The 20,577-nt window shown below is 64.4% G+C and overlaps 2 protein-coding genes across 2 annotated transcripts in view; both read left to right on the forward strand.

The window, feature by feature from the left end:
* Positions 1-20,577, forward strand: part of KIF2C (kinesin family member 2C) — a 77,348-nt gene that overhangs the window by 6,618 nt on the left and 50,153 nt on the right. The window lies entirely within an intron of this gene.
* PTCH2 (patched 2) lies at positions 1,384-20,485 on the forward strand. The gene is made up of 24 exons (XM_068689886.1): positions 1,384-1,594; positions 2,177-2,369; positions 10,595-10,784; positions 10,917-10,986; positions 11,200-11,291; positions 12,779-12,974; positions 13,059-13,180; positions 13,471-13,618; positions 13,815-13,946; positions 14,033-14,188; positions 14,286-14,378; positions 14,460-14,585; positions 14,675-14,793; positions 14,901-15,306; positions 15,389-15,701; positions 15,839-15,981; positions 16,084-16,264; positions 16,588-16,871; positions 17,122-17,259; positions 17,387-17,529; positions 17,816-17,915; positions 18,214-18,459; positions 18,592-18,996; positions 19,126-20,485. Exons 1-23 carry the CDS (start codon positions 1,511-1,513, stop codon positions 18,994-18,996), a joined length of 4,080 nt encoding a protein of 1,359 aa, XP_068545987.1. The 5' UTR covers positions 1,384-1,510; the 3' UTR covers positions 19,126-20,485.

A 20,577-nucleotide genomic window follows, 5' to 3' on the forward strand; every position in this document is an offset into this window, starting at 1 on the left:
AAACCCCTGGGGGAGTTTGTGGGGTGGAAGGAGGGGATGCACACCTCTTGGGGGTGGGGAGGGTGCAGTGGGGGCACCCAGCCCTCAGGAGGGACACCCTGTGGGTATGGTGGGTGGGTATGGGGTGGGGGGGGGGCACCTGGTTATGGGGACTGGTTATGGGAAGATGGTTGGCCTTATGGGGTGGGGGAAGGGAGAAATGGGGGGGGGGTACATTTGGGGTAGCATTTGGGGGCTGCCCACAATTTGGGGGGGGACATCTGGGGGTAAGTCCTCACCCTTGGAGTGGGGGGCATGTATGGGGAAGGGATGCTGTGCTCCAAAATAATATAGGGAAGGGATGGTCCCATTCTAAAAATAAAGGGGAAGGGGGGCTCCCCCTCCAAAAAACGAAGGGAAGGGGGGGCTCCCCCTCCGAAAATTAAAGGGAAGGGGTGCTCCCCCTCTGGGAAATGAAGGGAAGGGATGCTCCCCCTCCGAAATAAACAGGGGAAGGGGTGCTCCCCCTCTAGAAAAAATAAAAAAGGGATGCTTCCACCCCCCAAAAAAAGAAGGGGAGGGGAGGGGAGGGGTGCTCCCCCTGCAAAATCGAAAGGGAGGGGTGCTCCCCCTGCCAAAAGGGAAGGGAAGGGATGCTCCCCCCAAAAAATTAAAGGGAAGAGATGCTCCCCCTCTAAAAAAAAATAAAGGGCAGGGCTGCTCCCCCCAAAAAAATAAAAGGGCAGGGATGCTCCCCTTCCAAAATAAAAAGGGGAAGGGATGCTCCCTCTCTAAAAAAAAAGAAAAAAAGGATGTTCGCCCTCTGAAAATTAAAGGGGAGGGATGTTCCCCCAAAAAAATAGAGGGAAGAGCTGCTCCCCAAAAAATATTAAAGGGCAGGGATGCTCCCCCCCAAAAAAAATAAAGGGCAGGGCTGCTCCCCCCGCTAAAAAAGGAAGGGCAGGGCTGCTCCCCTTCCAAAATAAAATGGGAAAAAAGAAAAAAAAAAAAAAAAGAAAAAAGGGATGCACCCCCCCCAGAAAAAAAAAAAAAAAAAAAGCAAAAAACCAAAAACCAAAAAAGCAGGGCAGGGATGCTCCACCCCCCCCCCGGGGCTGTGTATATGTGTATATGTGTGTGTGTGTGTGCGGGGGGGGGGCAGGGCCCGTGTGTGTGTGTGTGTGTGTGTGTGTGTGTGTGTGTGTGTGTGTGTGTGTGTGTGTGTGCCGGGGGGTGGGGGGGGCCCCGCCGTGTGTGGCCGGCGGCGGCGGGCGCAGCGTTGCCTGGCAGCGGGGGCGCTGGGCGCTGCCGCGGCGGCGGCGGCCAATGGGAGCGGCGGCGGCGGCGCGGCCCCGGCGCCCCCCGCCCCCGCCTCCCCCTTTAGAGGCGCGGCGGGCGGCGGGCGGCGCAGAGCCCCGCGCCCCGGCCCCGCTCAGCGGCCGCCGCCGAGCTCCATGGGGGCCGCGCTCGGCCCCACTTAAGGCGCCGGGGGTCGCCCCCCGCCCGCCCGCCCGGCCGCGAGCCCCCCGCCATGCAGCCGCCGCCGCAGCCGCCCCCCGCCCCGGCACCGCCACCGGCACCGCTCCGAGCCGCCCGCCGCAAGCCGGCCCCCGAGGTAAGGCGCTGGAGCTGCCCCCCCCCCCCCCCCCACTAACCCCGGCGGCACCCAGCCGCGCCGACAGCATCCCCGCCGTCCCAAATGGGTTTCAGGCGTTTTGAGGCGTTTTGAAGCGTTTTGAGGCGTTTGGAAGCGTTGTGCGGATTTTATACGATTTTTTTATATTTTTTATAATTTGGGTAATTCTTTGTAATTTTGTAATTCTTCGTGTTTTTTATCATCCTTCATGCTTTCATAGTTTTTATATTTTTATAACATTTTATCTTTTTATAATCCTTCATATTTTTATTTTTTCATATATTTTTATGACTCCTTACGTTCCCTATAATTTTCGGTATTTCTACAACTCTTTACGTTTTTATAACCTTCTACATCTTAACAATCCCAAATCACTCCTGATCACACCACAATTTTTCAATTTTCCCATTATTTTTCCCCTTTTTGGGGTGTGATTACCCTCACCGAGCATCCTCACCCCCTGCCCTCTAACCCCCCCCCCTTTGCTTTTTGGGGATGCTGAGCCCTCCCGGGCCCCCTCCCCAAATCCTCACGGTGCCCCCCCCCCGCTCCCCTCTGCAGGGCAGGGTGGGGGGCCGGAGGGCCCCGCTGTGGCTGCGGGCCCGCTTGCAGGCGCTGCTCTTCGCCCTGGGCTGCCGGATCCAGCGGCACTGCGGGAAGGTGCTCTTCGTGGGGCTGCTGCTCTTCGGGGCGCTGGCTGTCGGGCTGCGGGTGGCCTCCGTCGAGACCGACATCGAGCACCTCTGGGTGGAAGGTAAGCGTGACCCCAAGGCTCGCCAATGTCCCCGTGGCTCCTGCTGTCCCCAATCCCTCCTGGGTTTGTCCCCACGGCCACGCGGGACGCCCACGGGGTGATGCTCCCCGGCTGCTCCATGGGGTCCCCGCACGTGGGGTGCCGCCGGCGGTGCTGTGCGCACCGGGGCTGCCCACGAGGGTCCCCCCACGCGTGTTTTTCCCCCCACGAGTGTTTTCCCCCCCCGTTATCCCCATCCACACATCCCCTTCTCCCAGCGCTGTGCCCGCCGGGGAGCATCCCCCGGGGCTGATCCCGACCGCAGCTCCCGGAGCGCATCCAGGAGGGGAGCGGGGAGCGGGGTTAGGGTCAGGCCGGGAGCAAATCCCCATTTCCGAGGGGAAACCCTGCCTAAAACCCGGCCCTTTGTTATTAATAAGCGCGAGCACAGATTTTTCTCGCCCCCCCCCCATCCCCGTTCCCTCCGGCACCCTGCCTGGCCGCTCGCCCACCGGCCGGGGTGGGTGGCCGGCGGGTGGCCCGGGGGGTGACCCGTGGGTGCCGGGTGCCGTGTAGGGTGCCATGTAGGGTGCCGGGTGCCGTGCCGGGGCAGATGTTGCCGAGCCGAGGGGTGTCAGCCATCTTTGTGCGGGAGCGCTGCCTCCTCCCCCACGCCCCGCTCCCTGTGTGGTCCTCAGCTACTCTTGGATTTGGTTCAACAATAGAAGCAACTTTGCTCTCCCACCCCTTTTTTTTTTTTTTAATATATATATTTTTTAAAAAAAAAAGGGCCCCTCGCTGCTCTCGCACCCTGCGGCCCCCCCACCTGCTCCCCACTCCCGTGGGGTGCTTGGCCCCGTTCCCGTTCCCATCGCCCCGTTCCCCCGCACCACGTAGCAGAGGAGCCCGGCGGTGCCTCCCAGTCCGGGTGGGGGCTGCTGGAGCTGGGGACGTGATCCTAAAGTGGTTTCCTCGCTCTGGGTCGTGGCTCGGGCTCTAGTGGGGTTTTACTGCGCTTTTTTTGGGGTGAGCGTTTGGTGCGCCTGCAACCGGAGCCGGGGAGGTGGCTGCGCCTGCTGCGGAGGGAGCAGGGCTCGTGGCGTGTCGGGGTGGGGAGGGGGATGTGGAAGGGGACGAGGCTGCGTGTGGGGACGGCTGGAGGTGTCCCCAGAATTGTCCTTGCTGGCACATGCCACCCCGCTGGTGTGGGGACGGAGAGGGGGCTCCGGGTCAGGGCATCCTCATGGTGTTTTCAGCGGGATTTTTCCCCCCGTGCTCAAACGCTGCCGAGCAGGGGGGTGCTGGTGGTGCTCTGCGGGGTGGCGCTGGCTCGGGATGGAGCAGCCGGGGTGGTTTCGAGGCACGGACGGACGGACGGAAGGACAGACGTGCTGCTGCTCTCCCTCAGCTTCGCGTGTCAGCCCTGCGGCTGCCTCCCTGCCCCGGACCCATCCCGCGGGTGCTCGCCTCTTCCCGGCCTCCCTCTGCGTGCTCTGGCGAGATCAAAGCGTCCCCGCTGTCCTCGGCTGTCCCCAGCCCTCCCTGAGCCCTGCTCCCCATCCCGCTGGTGTGGGGTGTGCGTTATGGGGGGCAGCAGGACGGTTTCCCGGGCCGGGTGTTTGGATCCCAAGCCTTTTAGGATGTGAAAATCCTGTGGATTTTCCTCCCATCCTCGGGGTGCAGCGGGGTTGTTGGTGTTGAGACTCTGGTGCCGGGTGGAGGCAGCTCAGGGCTGGCAAAACCTGGGTGTCCCCAAAGCCTTGGGAGCCCCCCGAGGCTCCTGCCCCATCCGGGTGGGGAGATGTTTGTAGGAACGTGGTCCCTCCCAGCCCCGAGGCGGTGCTGAAGGGGCAGGCAGTCCCGGTCCCATCCCATGGCCCTGCTCGCAGGCAGTGGGGTGGCAGAGGCTGGAGGGAAGACTCTGGTCCCTCCCTGCTCACCTGTTTATGGACAGGCTGCGGGGTGCAGCTCGGTGCTGCTCCATCCCAAACCACCTCACCCAGGAGAGGGATCGACCCCGTTTTGGGCTGGCCCCTCCACGGGCAGAGCAGAGGCTGTGGGATCCTGGTGGTAGGGGCACGGTGCTGCTGTCCCCACCTGGGGGAATGGGATGGGCAGCCCCCCCTCCACCCCATAGGGGCATTTCTCAACCGTGGCCAATGAGGGAAATTGTGGGGTCCCCTGTTCCCGGCTCCAGGAGGGGGGTCCCCAGCCCTATGACCCTATGAACCTCTCCCAGCCCCCGTGGGATGGATGGGGTCTGGCTGGGGGGTGCTGGCGATGCCCTGGGGTCACTGCTTGCCCCACGGCCCTGCTTGGGAGATGGGAGGGAGGCGGTGTCACCCCATAAATTGGACCCGACTGTGGAAATGTTCAATTAGGCTCCTCCGAAGCAATTAGCCACTCGCAGGCTTTGAAACCCCGGCTCGCGGCGAGTGTTGAGTTACCTCGAGACACCTGGCAGCTGTTCCCCCGGCTCTCCCAGGGCGTTTGTAGGGCCAAGGGGCCGGGGCGGCGAGCTCCGGGGAGGCAGAGCCCTGGGTGGTGAATGGCCCTGCCTGATTTATAGCGCCGAGGGCTGGTTCAAAGGAAGGCCGGGTTAATTCCTAACCGGAACAGCCGAGCGCCCCGCGCAGCCCCGGTGCTCTCAAAGAGCTGCCGAATCCCCCCGGAGAAGCCCCCGTCCCTCTCCCGGAGGGGTCAGGGGTACCCCGAATGTGCCGGGGCGTGGGGGCGAGGGATGGAGATGGGCGCATGGCTTTGGGGAGAAGGGGTTTTTCTCCCCGTTCCCAGCTTGGGGCATGAAGCTGGGATTTCTCCCTGCTGGCTTTTATCCTTCCCTGACCTCTGCCACGGGGCTTGGCACGGGGTGTCCCCCCCCCCCCCGCACACCCACTCCTGGCACCCTGCGCACAGCCGGGGTGCAGCCCGGGGGGTGTCCCCACAGTGGGTGGCTGACGGGAGAGGGGATGCATGGAGGGGGCTGGCTCCGTGTGTCCCTGCAGCGAGAGGGGCACCGGGGAGCAGAAATCCCCCAGCAAGAGCTGAGGGTGGGATTAAGCACCCTCCCCACCCCATTTCTGCCCTGGGGGAGGCTGTCCCCGTGTCCCCCCTTCCCACGCTGCTCCCCACTGCGCATGGTACCCCCAGAGGAAAGGGGGGGGATGCGTGTGGGGCGGCAGCTCTGCGGGGAGGGGGTGCCCCGGCCCTTTCTGGGTGGGCACACGGAGAGGTGGGTGGTCTGGCCGCCGGCAGCGGGTGGGTTTGGAGGGGCGAGACGGCGGCGTGGGGCAGGAGCTGGCTGCGTGGGGGGCTGTGGGGTGGCTCGGCCCCAAGCCCCAGCTGCCATGTCCCTGCTCCTGTCCCCAGGCGGTGTGCGGTGGGGACAGGGTCCCCCTGCTCCTCCGTGCTTGTGGTGGCACTGGTGTCACCCCACGGGGGTGGGAAGGGGTCCCCGGTGCTGCCACAGGGCCCCTCCTGGCCTGGCTTTGGGATCCTGCGGCCCCTCCTGGTTGTGGGCTTGGGGCCTGGGGGCATCCTTGGGATTTGGGGCTCAGGGCAGCAAGGGGCAGTGGCGTGCTGCTGCTGTGGGGCGCTTGGGTGCCTGCACCCCGTTATCCTAAAAATATAAAAGTGGGTTTTATTGGCTTGCTGGGCTCTGACACTTGCTCTGAAGCCCCCCTCCCGCAGCCCCGCCGGCCCCACAAGCACCGTTCCGGGGACTGGCCCGAAGACGGGGCGCAGGCGGGGGCTGCCTCCGCTTATTTATCTTTGGGAGGCCACCGAGAAATCTCTTGCTTTTTCCCTTCCTTGACAGCTCGGTCAGCTTTTCGGGCTGGAAAATTTTGCTAATTAACCAAAAAAAAGTCTGGGAGACTCTTTTCAGATGGCTGTGGCTTATCTGCGCGTATCCATTTTGCTTTGCTTTTCAACTTATACATTTTTGTTTTTCCTAGGAAGTTTTTTTTTGAGGGGGGTTGTTTTTTTTGTTTTTTTTCTTTTCCTTCCCTTTAAACTTAGACATATCCCCGGCTTTAGGGAGGGGGCTCTCCCTGCGTTTTAAGTGTTGTTGGGCGGCTGGGAGGGGGCAGCGCGAGGGACTGAGAAGAGGGTTTTATTATCTGCCTCTCCCTCGGGCCTGGAAAAGTGGTCTGAGTTCAAAAAATTCATTTCTTGCCTGAATGAAGCCAGCAATGTGGAAAAATTTCACCATTCAGAGCGGGATGAATGTATGTTTCAACCACACATTAAGTGACATTAGCAAGCAGTGGAGTGCCTAATGTGGCCATTTTTCACAGCAGCCAACAGAGGGGGTGATTAGCATAATTAGTACAGGCAGCCCTATACATATGGAAATGGCAAATGCCTAAATGCCAACACCAGTGGAAATTTATGTCAATGCTGACAGGAGTCTTAGCGGTGAATGGTTCCCAACTGAATCCCCTCTCCCCCTTTTTCGGGGGTCGCGCTGTCCCCTCGGTCCCGGCCGTGCCGCTGCCGACTCCTCGCCCCCCCTCAGCCTCGCTGGGAACGGCCACGCAGGGATTTGGGGTAATAAAGACATTAATTTAGCTCTGGCCATAAACAAAGGCTGGCCGGGGCCGGCGGATGGGGAGCTGGCCCCAAATGGGCCGTTTATTTATTTATTATTATTATTTGGTCCCCCTCCGCTGGCTTTTTGAAGGCAGAGCCCTCTTTTTGCCATATTTATTTAGGGAAGCGTCGGGAGAGCTTTTGTGGGGCTGGGAGCAGAGCCACCAGCCCCCCTTGGTCCATGTGCCCGGGGACACCCCACTGCCACCCCATGGGGATGGGGACGGCCCCGGTGCGGTGCACGGCCGTGTTTTGACAGGACGGGGCCGCGGGGCTTTTCGGGAGGCCGGGACAGGTAAAAATGGCTCTTTCAGCACGCCCTCGGCGAGACTTCCTCCAGAGCAGCATGGGTCCTTTCACAGGCTCCCTAATCCAGCTAATCCGCCCCACAACACTTTGAAGGTGGCCTCCGGCTTGCACGCCGGTCGGCACGGGGAAGCAGCCGGTGGCAGGGCGTCCGTGTCCCCCCCCCAGTGCCTCAGGACCCCCACCCCGGGCTGTGGGGTGGTGCTGGGGCTGTGGGGTGGTGCTGGCCCCAGTGGGTGTCCCCATGGGGGTTTAATCGTGTTGGGGGTGTGTGGATCCCTGCGGGTGAGGAGTTTTAGCTGTGCTTTGTGCTCTGGTGTCAGCACCTGTGGGTGCCCCTTGTTGTGGCCAGGTGGCCACACAGGTGCTGGGGGGTCAGGGGGTGTCCCCATAGGGGTGTCACTTTCAGGAGGGGCTCGGTGTGGCCTCTCCCACCACCCATGGGCTTTTGAAGGCTGGCATCCTGGATCTTGCCCCCATGGGACCCTCTCCTCCCCCTTTGCTGGGGCAGTGGCACTGGGATGGTGGCAGGAGCAGGACTAGGCCCCATTTGGGGCTGTCCCCGCTGCTTGCTGTGTCCCACCACCCGTTACACCGGGCAGGGCCTGACTTCTTTTGGAGGCCGAGCACAGGACGTGCTCAGTCCCGGCTCTCCTGAGCGGTGACAGCAGCTGGCAGTGCCCAGGGCCCATCCCCAGCGTGGTGGCACTGCTGTGACCGAGCCTCCACCCGCCCCTGGGGGACACAGTGGCCCTCCCAGCGGGACATCTCCCTGCTTTCTGAGCCTTTCCATGGCCCATCCTCCTCGCCTCCATCCCTTTTGGCTGTGCCTGGTGGGGACAGCTTGCTGTGGGGTGGGCGGCCTGCCCCATCCCACTGCCCCACACTGATGTGCTAGGCCCAGTGCCCACACCAGGCCGTGAGCTGGGGCCCTCTGACCCCAAACCCTCCATGCTGTGTGCCTGGGGTGCTCGTAGTGGGGCTGAGCACCCTGTCCCCAAAAAGTGGGGGGCTGGAGGAAGGTGCTGTGGGGGCAGGCAGCACAGGCAGGGTGGCCAGGCAGGGGGCAGGGAGGCTCCTGCCCCGCTCTGTAATTTTGCAGTGGACGCCATAATTACGGGGTGGGCTCCCAATTACGGGGTGGGCTCCCACACGGGTGGGAGGATGCAGTGCCCAAGGCCTCCCATGCTGCCAGGACCCCATCCCCTTCCTGGCACCAGCTTGGGCACCGTGGGTGTCCCCCACACACACCCTGGGGGTTTTTGGGGTGCAGCCAACTTCCATCACCCCCCCGGGGTGAGCTACGTGGCACCCTGCACCTCCACCCCATGGGGATGCTCGTGGGAGGCTGGGGAGCATTGGTTTGGGGAGTGGGGGGGCTCATGGCCCCCCGTGGGTGCAGGGGGTGCTGTGAACAAGCAGGACTGGGCCTCTGATTGGAACCAGAGCGCCCTTTGCATGAAAAACCCGAGGGCTCCCTTTGTTAATTGGAGATTTTTTTGGTTTTTCATTTTTTATTTTGCAATTTGCATACAGTTCCTCATTAACGTGCTCGTTGGCGCTATCGGGGCGCTCCCGGGCCCCCTCCCCAAGCCCCCCTGATGCATGGGGGGGGCGCACAGGCCCTCTCGGTGCCGTGTGGGGTGTCTCGCCCCGTTCCCAGCCCCGGGCCCGGCCATGCCGTCCGGCGGGCGCGCGCCCGTTTGAAGTGTCCTTGGCAGCCCCGCGCGCGCTGCCTTGTCTTTTCATGTTGCTCTTTGGTTAATTAGGGTGTTGGAATTTGAGGCTTCCTCACTGCCTTTGAAGCTTGCTGACGGCTCGCAGTGCCCTGTTCCAAATTAACACTAATTACAAGGGACGGCTTTTTATTTTCTCTCTCTCTCTCTCTCTCTCTTTCTTAATTTTTTTTATTTTTTTTTTACTTGGAGGGGGGGGGTCGCAGATGTGCGGCGCTGCCCGCGGGGCGCAGCAGGATGCGGCCCCCAGGATGCGGCCGTGGGGCCGGGTTCCCCCCCCCTCCCTTCTCCTCTCCCTTAGCCCCAAGCCCCCCCACCCATCCGTGCGGCTTCGGCGTGGGTGGCACGGCCGAGATCAGAGCAGCTCGGTGCACCTCCCGCCCGACCTCCCAGCCTGCTGGGAAGGGAAGGGAAAAGGAAGGGGACGGTCCCCCCCCACAGCACCCACCCTCCTCCTGTCCCCAGCCCCCCGGGCGCCGCAGTCCCCTCTGTCACACGCACACAAAGGCCGTGTCCGTGTCCCCGTCCCCCCCCCCGCCTTACTCCCCAGCCCTGGCACGACCTCCATCGCAACTGGCATCTGATGGACACCAGCTGCTCCCCAGCCCAGCCAGGAACAATAAAGGCGTCCCCCCCCCCCCCAACCCCACCCCACCCCGCCGCCCAAAAAGCAAGGAAAATATATTAAAAAAAAAAAAAAAAGAAGAAAAAAAAATCAAAAATAAATAATAATAATAATATAAAAAAAAAAAAAAAGAAACCACCAACCCATATAATAAGTCATTAAAAGGGAAGATTCTGCTGCTTATTTGCGGTCTTGCTCTGGCCTCCTCGGTGCTGGCGGGGGGCCAGGCCCTCCGGGGCCCCGGCCTCTTGCCGAGGGAGCGTCCCGGCGAGGACGAATCCTGCCCCGGTGCTGGGCAGGATCCGGCCCCCCCTGCGAGCGGAGCCACCCTGGGATGTGCCCGGGGGCACGTGGGGTGTCCTCCGTGGGTGGCAGCGGGGTGGGAGCTTCATCCGGAGCCCTCCCCCTGATGGAGGGTGCTGGGAGCAGGGCAGCCGGGTGCTGGTGGTGCTGTAAATAAACGTGTGGGATTGCAAATGAAGTCAGTGCCTTCTGGGGGCACGTTGGCCCCACTGGTTGTAGGGCCCTGGTGGGTGCTGGGGGTGCTGGGGTCCCGCTTGCTGGAGGTGCCGAAGGGCTGGGGAGCCCCCCCCAGCACCTTTCTGACCCCAGGTGCTCCCAGAGCAGCCCTACCCCTGCAGGGACTGGTGGTTTTGGGTACCTAGAGTGGTTGGGATGGATGCGTGGTGTCCGCCTCTCTAGCTGTGTGGGGTTTTTTGGGGAGAGCAAAGCCAAACCAGCTGGAAGCATCCGCGTGGGTGCTGGGTGCCACCAGCCCTGTGGTCCCTGGGGTGCAGGCGCACAGAGGATGGAGACGTTGGGGACCCCCGCGGTGAGAAGCCCCTTGGGTTTTGGTGGCACCTCCTAATTAACGCTGTGGGGCCAGCTTGCTTCCCCGGGCATCCCTTATGGGCAGGGTGTTGGGGTGGGGACAGGGCTTTGGGGTGGCCTCGGTGCTGATGGGGCGCCCCTGGTTCCCCCCACAGCGGGCAGCCGCGTCAGCCAGGAGCTCCGCTACACGAAGGAGAAGCTGGGCGAGGAGTCCGTCTACACGTCCCAGATGCTGATCCAGACCCCAAAGCGGGAAGGGGAGAACATCCTGACGCAGGAGGCCCTGCAGCTCCACCTCGAGGCGGCCCTGGCTGCCAGCAAAGTGCAAGTCTCGCTGTACGGAAAGTGAGTCCGGCTTCGGACAGGGATGGGGACCCCCCTGCCGTGTCCCCGTGTCCCCCCCCTACAACCTTGCCGTGCCCCCTCGGCCTCCCGTGGGCTGGAGCCCGTCCTCACGGCCTCCCCCTGCCTTTGCAGATCATGGGATTTGAACAAGATCTGCTACAAGTCGGGCGTCCCCATCATCGAGAACGGCATGATCGAGAGGGTGAGTCCTGGCCGCGCGTGGCACCGGGCACCCCACGGCTCATCGGTGGGGTTGCACCCTGGTAAAACCCACCCGAGAACCGAGCCACAGGGGGGTTTCCAGCTCCAGATGCTGCAAACGACCCCCAAACCTCCACCTCCATGCGGATTTGGGGAGGTAGCGGGGGGCACGAGGCGTCCCCGCCGACCCCTGACGCCTCTCTCCCTCCCGCAGATGATTGAGAAGCTGTTCCCCTGCGTGATCCTGACGCCGCTGGACTGCTTCTGGGAAGGGGCCAAGCTGCAGGGAGGCTCAGCCTACCTCCCGTGAGTGTGCGGGGGGCCTGGGGGGGACACCACGGGGCTGTGACATCGGGGACAGTCCTCGGTGCGTCCCCGCAGCGGGCGCTGCCACCCCACCGGGGATGGGGACATGGGGACAGAGGGGTGCGGGCATCACACGCAGGTGCCTGGGGCTGCTCCCTCTGTGCTCAGGTCCCCCCCTCCAAGCCCAGGAGGGTGGGGGGGCCCAGGGGGGGCTGCATTCCTTCTGTTTACAGGCGTGTTTGTCCGGGAGAGCCCGGGCAGACTTGTGCATTGTCAGCAAACGCAGCCCCGCGCTTTCTCATGCTAATGCTGCTCTGAAAGCTGCCCGTTGCCAAACAGATGAAATAGTGGCCTTATTCAGCCTGCTGCGGGACGGGAGGAGGGGAAAGGGGCCTCAGCGTGCCCAGCCAGCTCTTTGGGGGGGGGGGACACCGGCTGTCCCCTCACCCCCCCCCCAGACCCTGCATCTCCACCCCAGCCTGGCCGGAGCGGGGAGCGAAGTGCACCAGGAGCGAGTGGGGTTTTGCTGGCTTCATCCATCAGGGTCTGCTGTGCGTCCCCATGCTCGGGTGCCCGGCTGTAGGGTGGCACCTCGGAGGGGCAGGAGCCACCTCTCCCCGCAGCGGTACCCGGCCGGGCAGCCCCGGGGACTCTTCCCCCTTTTTAAGGCTCCGAGGGGTGAGCGGGGCGGGAGCTGGGAGAACAAAGAGCGGCAATCTATGGAAAGACAAAAGGATTTGCCCTGGCTCAGTGAAGCAAGCGAAAGCAGATAAAAGGGGCTCTCTTTGGAAGCGGCAGCAGCTCGGGTTGGTATGTGGGAATCTCGAGCGCCCGGCTCCGGCCCAGCCAGCCTTCATGAATTATTAGGCTGCATTTCTCCCCAGAGCCCACACTCGCTTGGGGCTTTTTCCTCCCCTCTTCGCAGCGCTGGGCTGGGTTTGTTGGCTTTTTTTTTTTTCTTTTTCGGTGGCCTTTCTGTCTCAGAGAGAAGCGGGGTGAGGCAGGGAGCCGGCCCTGGGCAGCGCGGCCACTGGAGCTGGGACAGAGAGGGTCTGGAGCAGAGCATCTGGAAAAAAAAAACTTTTTGTGGGTACCCAAGCACCTGGCGCAGCCTTGCTCTCCATCCTGCCCCGCTCAGCAAAGCCCCAAAGCCAGCAGCTTTAGGGCTGGCCGGGCTGCAGCATCCCCTCCCCGCTATCAAGACGTTAGCCCGCGGGCAGTAATCGCCCTGACTGCTCGCAGGGAGCGGGGCGCGCAGGGCCGGCTGCCCCCCTTTGTCCCAGCCTAACAGGATCAGGCACGCTACTTGACTCGGGGCACGGCCCGCTGCGCTGGGGCGCGGGGCCGCCGCGGGCAGGCCTCCTGACATCCTTTCCCTCTGCCTTTGGGGCGCCCCGCAGGGATTTTGGGGTGCCAGCCCCGCTCCACGTGTGGGCTGGGGTCTCGAGGTGGGGGTTTCAGCATCCCCCGTGCTGCTCTCTCCGCAGGGGCCGCCCCGACATCCAGTGGAGCAACCTGGACCCTCTGCAGCTGATGGAGGAGCTGGGGCAGTTCACGTCCTTGGAAGGCTTCAAGGAGCTGCTGGACAAGGCAGAGGTGGGGCAGGCTTACATGGAGCGGCCCTGCCTGGACCCCCGGGACCCCCAGTGCCCCCCCAGCGCCCCCAACAAGCAGAGCCAGCAGGTAGGTGACGTCCCGTGGGGACAGGGGGCTCGCTGCTCTCCTGCCTGTCCCACACCTCTGATGCCACCTCCCCTCTGCTGGCAGAGCCCCGACATCCCTGCGGAGCTCTCGGGGGGCTGCCACGGCTTCTCCAGGAAATTCATGCGCTGGCAGGAGGAGCTGATCTTAGGTGGCACAACCAAAGACTCCCAGGGCAAGCTGCTGAGGTACGAGCTCTCACGGCGCGCGGGTCCCCGGGCACGGTGCGGGGTCCCTGCCGTGGTGCCCATGGGATGGTTTGGGGCACGGTGGCCTCATCCAGCACCCAAGGGCACCCAGTATAAGAGGGGTTGTCTGGGAGCACGTCTGGTGAGGGGGGCAGTGCTTTGGAGCAAGGCTGGGGACAAAGGGGACAGGGTCCAGGCATCCCTGTGGGGCTGGGGGGGACCCGGGGGACCCACCCCGATGACATGGGGTGCCACGGCTGGTCCCAGCGGGATGTGTGCGTGTCCCCCAGCGCCGAGGCCCTGCAGACCATGTTCCTCCTCATGAGCCCCCGGCAGCTATTCGAGCACTTCAAGGACGACTACGAGATCCACGACATCAGCTGGAGCGAGGAGAAGGCGGGTGCCATCCTGGAGGCCTGGCAGAGGAAATTTGTGGAGGTGGGTACTGGGCACAGCCCCCAGCCCCTGTGTGGCACAGCATTTCCCCCTCTGCCCGGGTTTCACGTGGCTGTGGGTCCTGGCACCGTGCTGACATGGTCCTGCGGGTCCCCAGCGCCCTCGGAGGCGATGCTCAGCCCCTGGGCCCTCTTTTGGGGGGACGTGGGTCTTGTCTAACGGGGGGCATGCCCTGCAGCTGGCGCAGGACTCCATCCCGCCCAACGCCACGCAGAGCGTCCATGCTTTCTCCACCACCACCCTCAACGACATCATGAAGTCCTTCTCCGATGTCAGCGCCATCCGGGTGGCCGGGGGTTACCTCCTCATGGTGCGTACGTCCCCCTCTCTCCATCCCCTGCCAGCCCTGTCCCTCCTTCCCCTCTGTGTCCCTGCTAACCCGCTGTGCTCCTCCAGCTGGCCTATGCCTGCGTCACCATGCTGCGGTGGGACTGCTCCAAGTCCCAGGGCGCCGTGGGCCTGGCCGGGGTCCTGCTGGTGGCCCTCTCCGTGGCCTCCGGCCTGGGGCTTTGCTCGCTGCTCGGCATCTCCTTCAACGCGGCCACCACGCAGGTAGGTGCTGGGGGAAGAGCCCTGGGTCCCCTCCTCCTGGATGGTGGCCACGTCCCCGTGCTGACAATGTCCCCTTGCTGACACTGCTCTCTGACAGGTCCTGCCCTTCCTGGCCCTCGGCATCGGCGTGGATGACATGTTCCTCCTGGCTCACGCCTTCACCGAGACCAGCCAGCACGTCCCCTTCAAGGTGAGCGCCGAGCCCTGCTCCCCGGGGCTCCCCAGCTGCTCCCCATGCTCCCTCGTCACCGTGTCCCTCTGTGCCCCGCAGGAGCAGACGGGCGAGTGCCTGAGGCGCACGGGGACCAGCGTGGCTCTCACCTCCGTCAGCAACATGATCGCCTTCTTCATGGCAGCCCTGGTGCCCATCCCTGCCCTGCGCGCCTTCTCCATCCAGGTACGGCCCTGGCGTCCGCCTGGGGGGAGCGCTGACCCCGTCTGTGGGGTGGGAAGGGCCCGGCTCTGACGTGTCCCCTCTGCCCACAGGCGGCGGTGGTCGTGGTGTTCAACTTTGCCATGGTGCTGTTCATCTTCCCTGCCATCCTGAGCATGGACCTGCACCGGCGGGAGAAGCGCCGGCTCGACATCCTCTGCTGCTTCTACAGGTACTGCCTCTACCGGCATCGCAGAGGATGGGGCTGGCCTCGTGTCCCCCCCACCGTGGTTACGTGGGCAGCCCTGCCATCACCGTCCCCTTCTCTCTTCCCCGCAGCCCTTGCTCCTCACGGGTCATCCAGATCCAACCCCAGGAGTTCGCGGATGCCAACGACAACCACGCCTCCCACCCGTCCCCCTACGGGCACCCCGGCGTGGCCACCAGCACCCAGATCACCACCACCGTGCAGGCCTTCACCCAGTGCGACCCCTCGGGCCACCACATCGTCACCGTCCTGCCGCCCACCTCCCAGGTGTGCACCTCGCCCGCCGTGCTCCTGCCGCCCGCCGACCCGCTGGGCTCGCAGGTCTTCACCCCCTCCAGCTCCACGCGGGACCTCCTGGCCCAGCTGGACGAGGCCAAGGGTGGGCGCGAGTGCGTGCCCCTGCCCTTCTGCCGCTGGAGCCTCTCCGACTTCGCCCGCGAGAAGTACGCCCCGCTCCTGCTGCGCACCCAGACCAAGGTGAGGCAAGGATGGGACGGCCACCCCGGGATGGGGACACGGGTGTTGGGGGGACGTTGTTTTGACCCCGCTGTCCCCGCAGGCGGTGGTGGTGGTCCTCTTCCTGGCGCTGCTGGGGCTGAGCCTCTACGGCACCACCATGGTGCACGACGGGCTCTACCTGACGGACATCGTGCCGCGGGACACCAAGGCGCACGCCTTCATCTCGGCGCAGTTCAAGTACTTCTCCTTCTACAACATGTTCATCGTCACCAAGGGCGGCTTCCACTACCCGGGCGCCCAGGCCGCCCTGCTCAGCCTGCACCAGGCCTTCAGCACCGTCAAGTACGTGGTGCGCGAGGGCAACCACGACCTGCCCAAAATGTGGCTCCACTACTTCCAGGACTGGCTGCGAGGTGAGGGGCATCCCTCGCCCTCCTCCCCGTGCCCTCCCCTGCCCAAGGACCCTCTCCCCAGCCTGCGCACCTTCCCGGGTGCCTGGCAATGCCAGGCATGCCCCGAGGGATGCTCACACCCCATGTTGTGTCCCCAGGGCTCCAGGCCACCTTCGACAGGGACTGGCAAGCCGGGCGCATCACCCACGACAGCTACCGCAACGGCTCCGAGGACGGGGCACTGGCGTACAAGCTCCTCATCCAGACAGGCAACAAGAAGGAGCCCTTCAACTTCAACCAGGTGGGTGGCCACGGGGCTGGGGACGGAGCCATGGGGCTGGGGACGGGGCCATGGGGCTGTGCCATGTCCTGCTCACGGCCCATCCTGCTCGCCCCCCTGTAGCTGACCACGCGGCGGCTGGTGGACGAAAACGGCATCATCCCCCCGGACACCTTCTACATCTGCCTGACGGTGTGGGCCAGCAACGACCCCCTGGGCTTCGCTGCCTCGCAGGCCAACTTCTACCCGCCACCCCCCGAGTGGATCCATGACAAGTACGACACCACGGGCGAGAACCTGCGAAGTGAGTGAGCGCCCAGCGGCATCCCTGCGGCCCCCAGAATCCTCCCCAAGCAGAAGAGCCCAATCCCTGCACCTTTCCTACCCCACGAGAAACGTGGGGCACCTTCCCTGCTCCTCCCCTCATCCCACGAGCATCCCCTGATAGGGACACATCCCCTTTTGCTCCCCGCTCACCCCCTACACCCTGAGCATCTCCCGCTCCTCCTCAAGGGCTCCCTAACCCCATGGTGCCCAGGCACGCATCCTGGCTGCACCCAGGCTGGGGTGGGCTTCTCAGGGCTGCCGTGCTGCCTGTGCCCACCCCGTGCTCTCCTCCCTCCCCAGTCCCAGCAGCCCAGCCCCTGGAATTCGCCCAGTTCCCCTTCTACCTGAGCGGGCTGCGTCGCACGGCCGATTTCGTGGAGGCGATCGAGAGCGTGCGGGCCATCTGCCGGGAGGCCGCCCAGCGCCACGGGGTGCTGAGCTACCCCAGCGGCTACCCCTTCCTCTTCTGGGAGCAGTACATCGGCCTGCGCCACTGGTTCCTGCTGGCCATCAGCATCCTGCTGGCCTGCACCTTCCTCGTCTGCGCCCTGCTGCTGCTCAACCCCTGGACGGCCGGCATCATCGTGAGTGTGCGCCCCGCCGCGCGCAGGTGGTGCCGGGGTGGCGTGGGGGACACCCCTCAGGAGGAATTGGGGACAGGGGGTGGGTGGGGCAGGGGTTTGGGGACAGCCCTGCACTCAAGGGTGAGGGCTTCCCCTGGTAGATAAGACAGAGAGGAACCCCCAGGTGGGGATGCCCTATATAGAGGCTGTAGGGTCGGGCACGCCACGCACAGGTCAGAGCCACCCCCCACTGACCCCGCCGCCCCCCCAGGTCTCCATCCTGGCCATGATGGCAGTGGAGCTGTTTGGCATCATGGGGCTGATGGGCATCAAGCTGAGCGCCATCCCCGTGGTCATCCTCATCGCCTCGGTGGGCATCGGCGTGGAGTTCACCGTCCACGTGGCCTTGGTGAGTGGCAGCAGACCCCAGCCTGCTTACGGGGCGCCCCAATTCCCACCCCAAGGCTTTCTGTCCCCCCTTGCCCCATAAGCACATGGGGACGAGCCCCCCCGTGACCCCCTCCCACCCTCTGCAGGGCTTCCTGACGGCGGCGGGGAGCAGGAACGTGCGCTCTGCCGCGGCGCTGGAGCACACCTTCGCCCCCGTGATGGACGGCGCCGTCTCCACCCTCCTGGGCGTCCTCATGTTGGCCGGCTCTGAGTTTGATTTCATCATGAGGTGAGCTCCAGGTGCCCCGTTGGGTTCAGGGACGGCCGCTTGCTGCCCCCCCCAAAAAGCTGTGGCAATGGGGGCTGGGGAGCGTGGCAGCCTCCCCCCTCCAGCTGGTGGTGGTGGGGACATGGGGCAGGTGGGGAGGACATGTGGGATGTGGGGGTCCCAGGGGGAATGGGGAACACGGGGTTGGGGTGTGCAGTGTTTTGGGGTTGGGGTGTGCAGTGTTTTGGGGTGTGCAGTGTTTTGGGGTTGGGGTACAGCTCGCTCAGCCCCCTGCCCACCCCCCCAGGTACTTCTTTGCGGTGCTCACCATCCTGACGCTGCTGGGGCTGCTCAACGGGCTGGTGCTGCTGCCCGTCCTGCTCTCCGTCATCGGGCCACCCCCCGAGGTAGGAGACCCCCATCTTTTCTCTTCCCCCTCATTGCCCCACCCCTTACCTTCACCCTCCACCTTGCCCAGTCCTAAATCCACCCCACGCGCCCCTTGTCCCCATCCCTCACTCTTTGCCATCACCCGTGCTTTGCCCACCCCTTCTTTGCCCCATACCCAATTACCCCATCCCCATTTGCCCCCCATCCCAGTTTCATCCTACCTCCCCATGCCTGCTTCACCCCACAAATCTCTTACCCCATCCTTCCATCACCCCACGCTTGCGTGTCCCCTCTGACCGTCCCCTCTCCTCCCAGGCATCCCCCCTGGACAACGGCCCCCGCCTGCCCCCTCCGGAGCCGGTGTCCCCGTGCCTCGGCCCCGGGGGGCTGTACATCCGCCGTGCCCCAGCCTGGCCCGCTGCCTTCACCGACACCTCGGACACGGAGGGCTACGGGGACGGCCTGGGGCCGGGCAGCCCCCGGGGACCCTTCATCGTGCCCCCCGCCCCGGCACACATCCTGCTGGAGGCCGGCAAGGACCCCAGCTTCCCCCGCATCACCGTGAGTGAATCCAGCGGGGGGCTGGCAGCTGCTTGGAGGGGGGAACGAGGACTCTATGGGGTGGCAGGGTGGTGCTGGGGGGTCGCTGGGGATGCTCAGCCCCCCTACACACCCCGCTCCTCTCCTCCCCAGGTGCTGAAGCCCTACAAGGACAGCCCGGAGCTCCAGGGGAAGAAGGAGCCACCCCAACCCACACCCCCTCTGCCTTTTGGGGAGCCGTGCCCCGCGCCACCCAGAGACTACCCGCGCCCCACGGCGCCCCCACGGCCGGGCCAGCCCTGCTCACCCCACACCCGGCCGGCCCCGCGGGGCACCCTGCCCTCCTACAGCACCCACCTGCAGGGCCCCGCCGGCAGCTACACCACCGTCACGGCCACCGCCTCGGTGACAGTGGCCCTGCACCCCACGCTGCCCGGCTCCTACCCGGTTTTTGGCACGGAGGGTGACAGCCTGGAGGAGCCCGGCGTGCCCAGCGCCGTGCCCGAAGCCTTCGAGATGCAGAGCCTGGGAGGCCACGGGGCGGGCACCCGGCGCTAGGTGAGCTGGGGACACCCCTGTCCCCTCTGTCCCCTGAATTGGAGACCGATTGGGGACCCTGAATGGGAGAGGGGGGGGCACAGGGTGTTTTTTTGGGGACCTAACTGAGCCCCCGCTGTCTCTCCGCAGGTCACCGGTCCCGTGGATGGCACCGGCTCGTGGGCTGCTGGCGTCTCCCGGCGCCCGGAGGGGCACGGAGGGTGCAGAGCGGGGTTGCCCGCGTCGTGCTGCTAATCGCCCCAGCGGCGATGCCCCGGTCTCGGCCGAGGAGGACCGCCCCCCCCCCGCGGCTCCCCCCACCCCGAAAATGGGCTTGGCAGGGCAGGCTGGCATTTCTATGCAAGCTGTGTGCAGGCTGTGCCCTGCCACCCGTCCCCTGCCCGGGGGCTGTGCCGACAACGCTGTGTGTCCCCCCCCCAACACACCTCCAGGGCTTGGGGTCACCCTGTGTCCCCCCCCAGAAATGGAAGCACTAACCCCCCCCTCTGTTTCTGGAGCTGCTGGCACGGCGGGCTTGGCGCCCAGCCCTCTGCCCTGCCACCCTCCCCTGCGCGGGGGTCACTGCCTGCCCCCCCCCTCACCTCCTGGGACCCCCAGCCAGGGTGCCCTGCCCCGATAAGGGGGGGGCAACCCCAGAGCCCAGGGTGGGCACCCCCCCACCTTTATTTATTGCAAAGGGAAACTTATCTATAGAGAGATATATATTTTTAAGCTTATTTTAAAAGATTTATTTCTCAGCCGACGGCCTCGCCTGGCTGCCCGGAGGGGGCAGACCCTTTGCCAGTGCAGGGCTGCCCCCCCCCCCGGGGCAAAGGGCGCAGACCTGGGTCGTGCCCCCCCCCTCTCTGCAGGGTGCTGAGCGGCCACGTCGCCCCCTCCGTGCCTCAGTTTCCCCACTGTTGAGCACGGGAGGGATGGAGACAGGGATGTGCCAGGGGGCGCTGTTGCTGCCACCGCACAGGCAGGGTTATTTTTTTTTTTGGGGGGGGGTCCTTGCTCTGCCAAGCCCCCAGGATGTCCCACGGCCATGGTCCCACGTGCTCTGCCCCCTCAAAGGGCACCCACACTGCCACCGGGCACATCCAGCTGGGAAACCTAATTTCTCGCCCCGTTCCCATGCAAACGGGGCCACCCCTTCCTGCCACCCCCCCCACAAAAAAAAAAATCCCATCCTTGTCCCCATCCCGGGCACCGTCCGCGCCGTCACCCAGCACTTTAACTCCAGCGGTGTTCGCCGTGCCCACCGCCCTGGCCCCCCCCCGGACACTGCCGCTGAGCTGGGGTGGCCCCGGGGGTCCCCGTCCCCGTGCCAGGCGTGGGCACGGCGGGCAGCCCCCACCCCCCTTCCCTTTATTCCCCCCCCCCCCAATGCCATCTAAGTTATTTATATCAAAGAGAGCAAAGGTTTATTTTTGTAGTTTGTACAGGCGGTAGTGGGGAACCGAAGGTTTATTTTTAAAGAGTAAATATATATATTATATATAAATTACCCGCCGGGTCTGACCCTCTGTCTTGGGGGGGGGGCGCAGCTGGAGGTGGGAGGGGGATTGGGCTGCTTGGGCAAAGGGGTGGGGGGTGCAA

The sequence above is a fragment of the Anas acuta genome, chromosome 8, assembly GCF_963932015.1.
Source record: "Anas acuta chromosome 8, bAnaAcu1.1, whole genome shotgun sequence".
Classification (NCBI taxonomy): domain Eukaryota; kingdom Metazoa; phylum Chordata; class Aves; order Anseriformes; family Anatidae; genus Anas; species Anas acuta.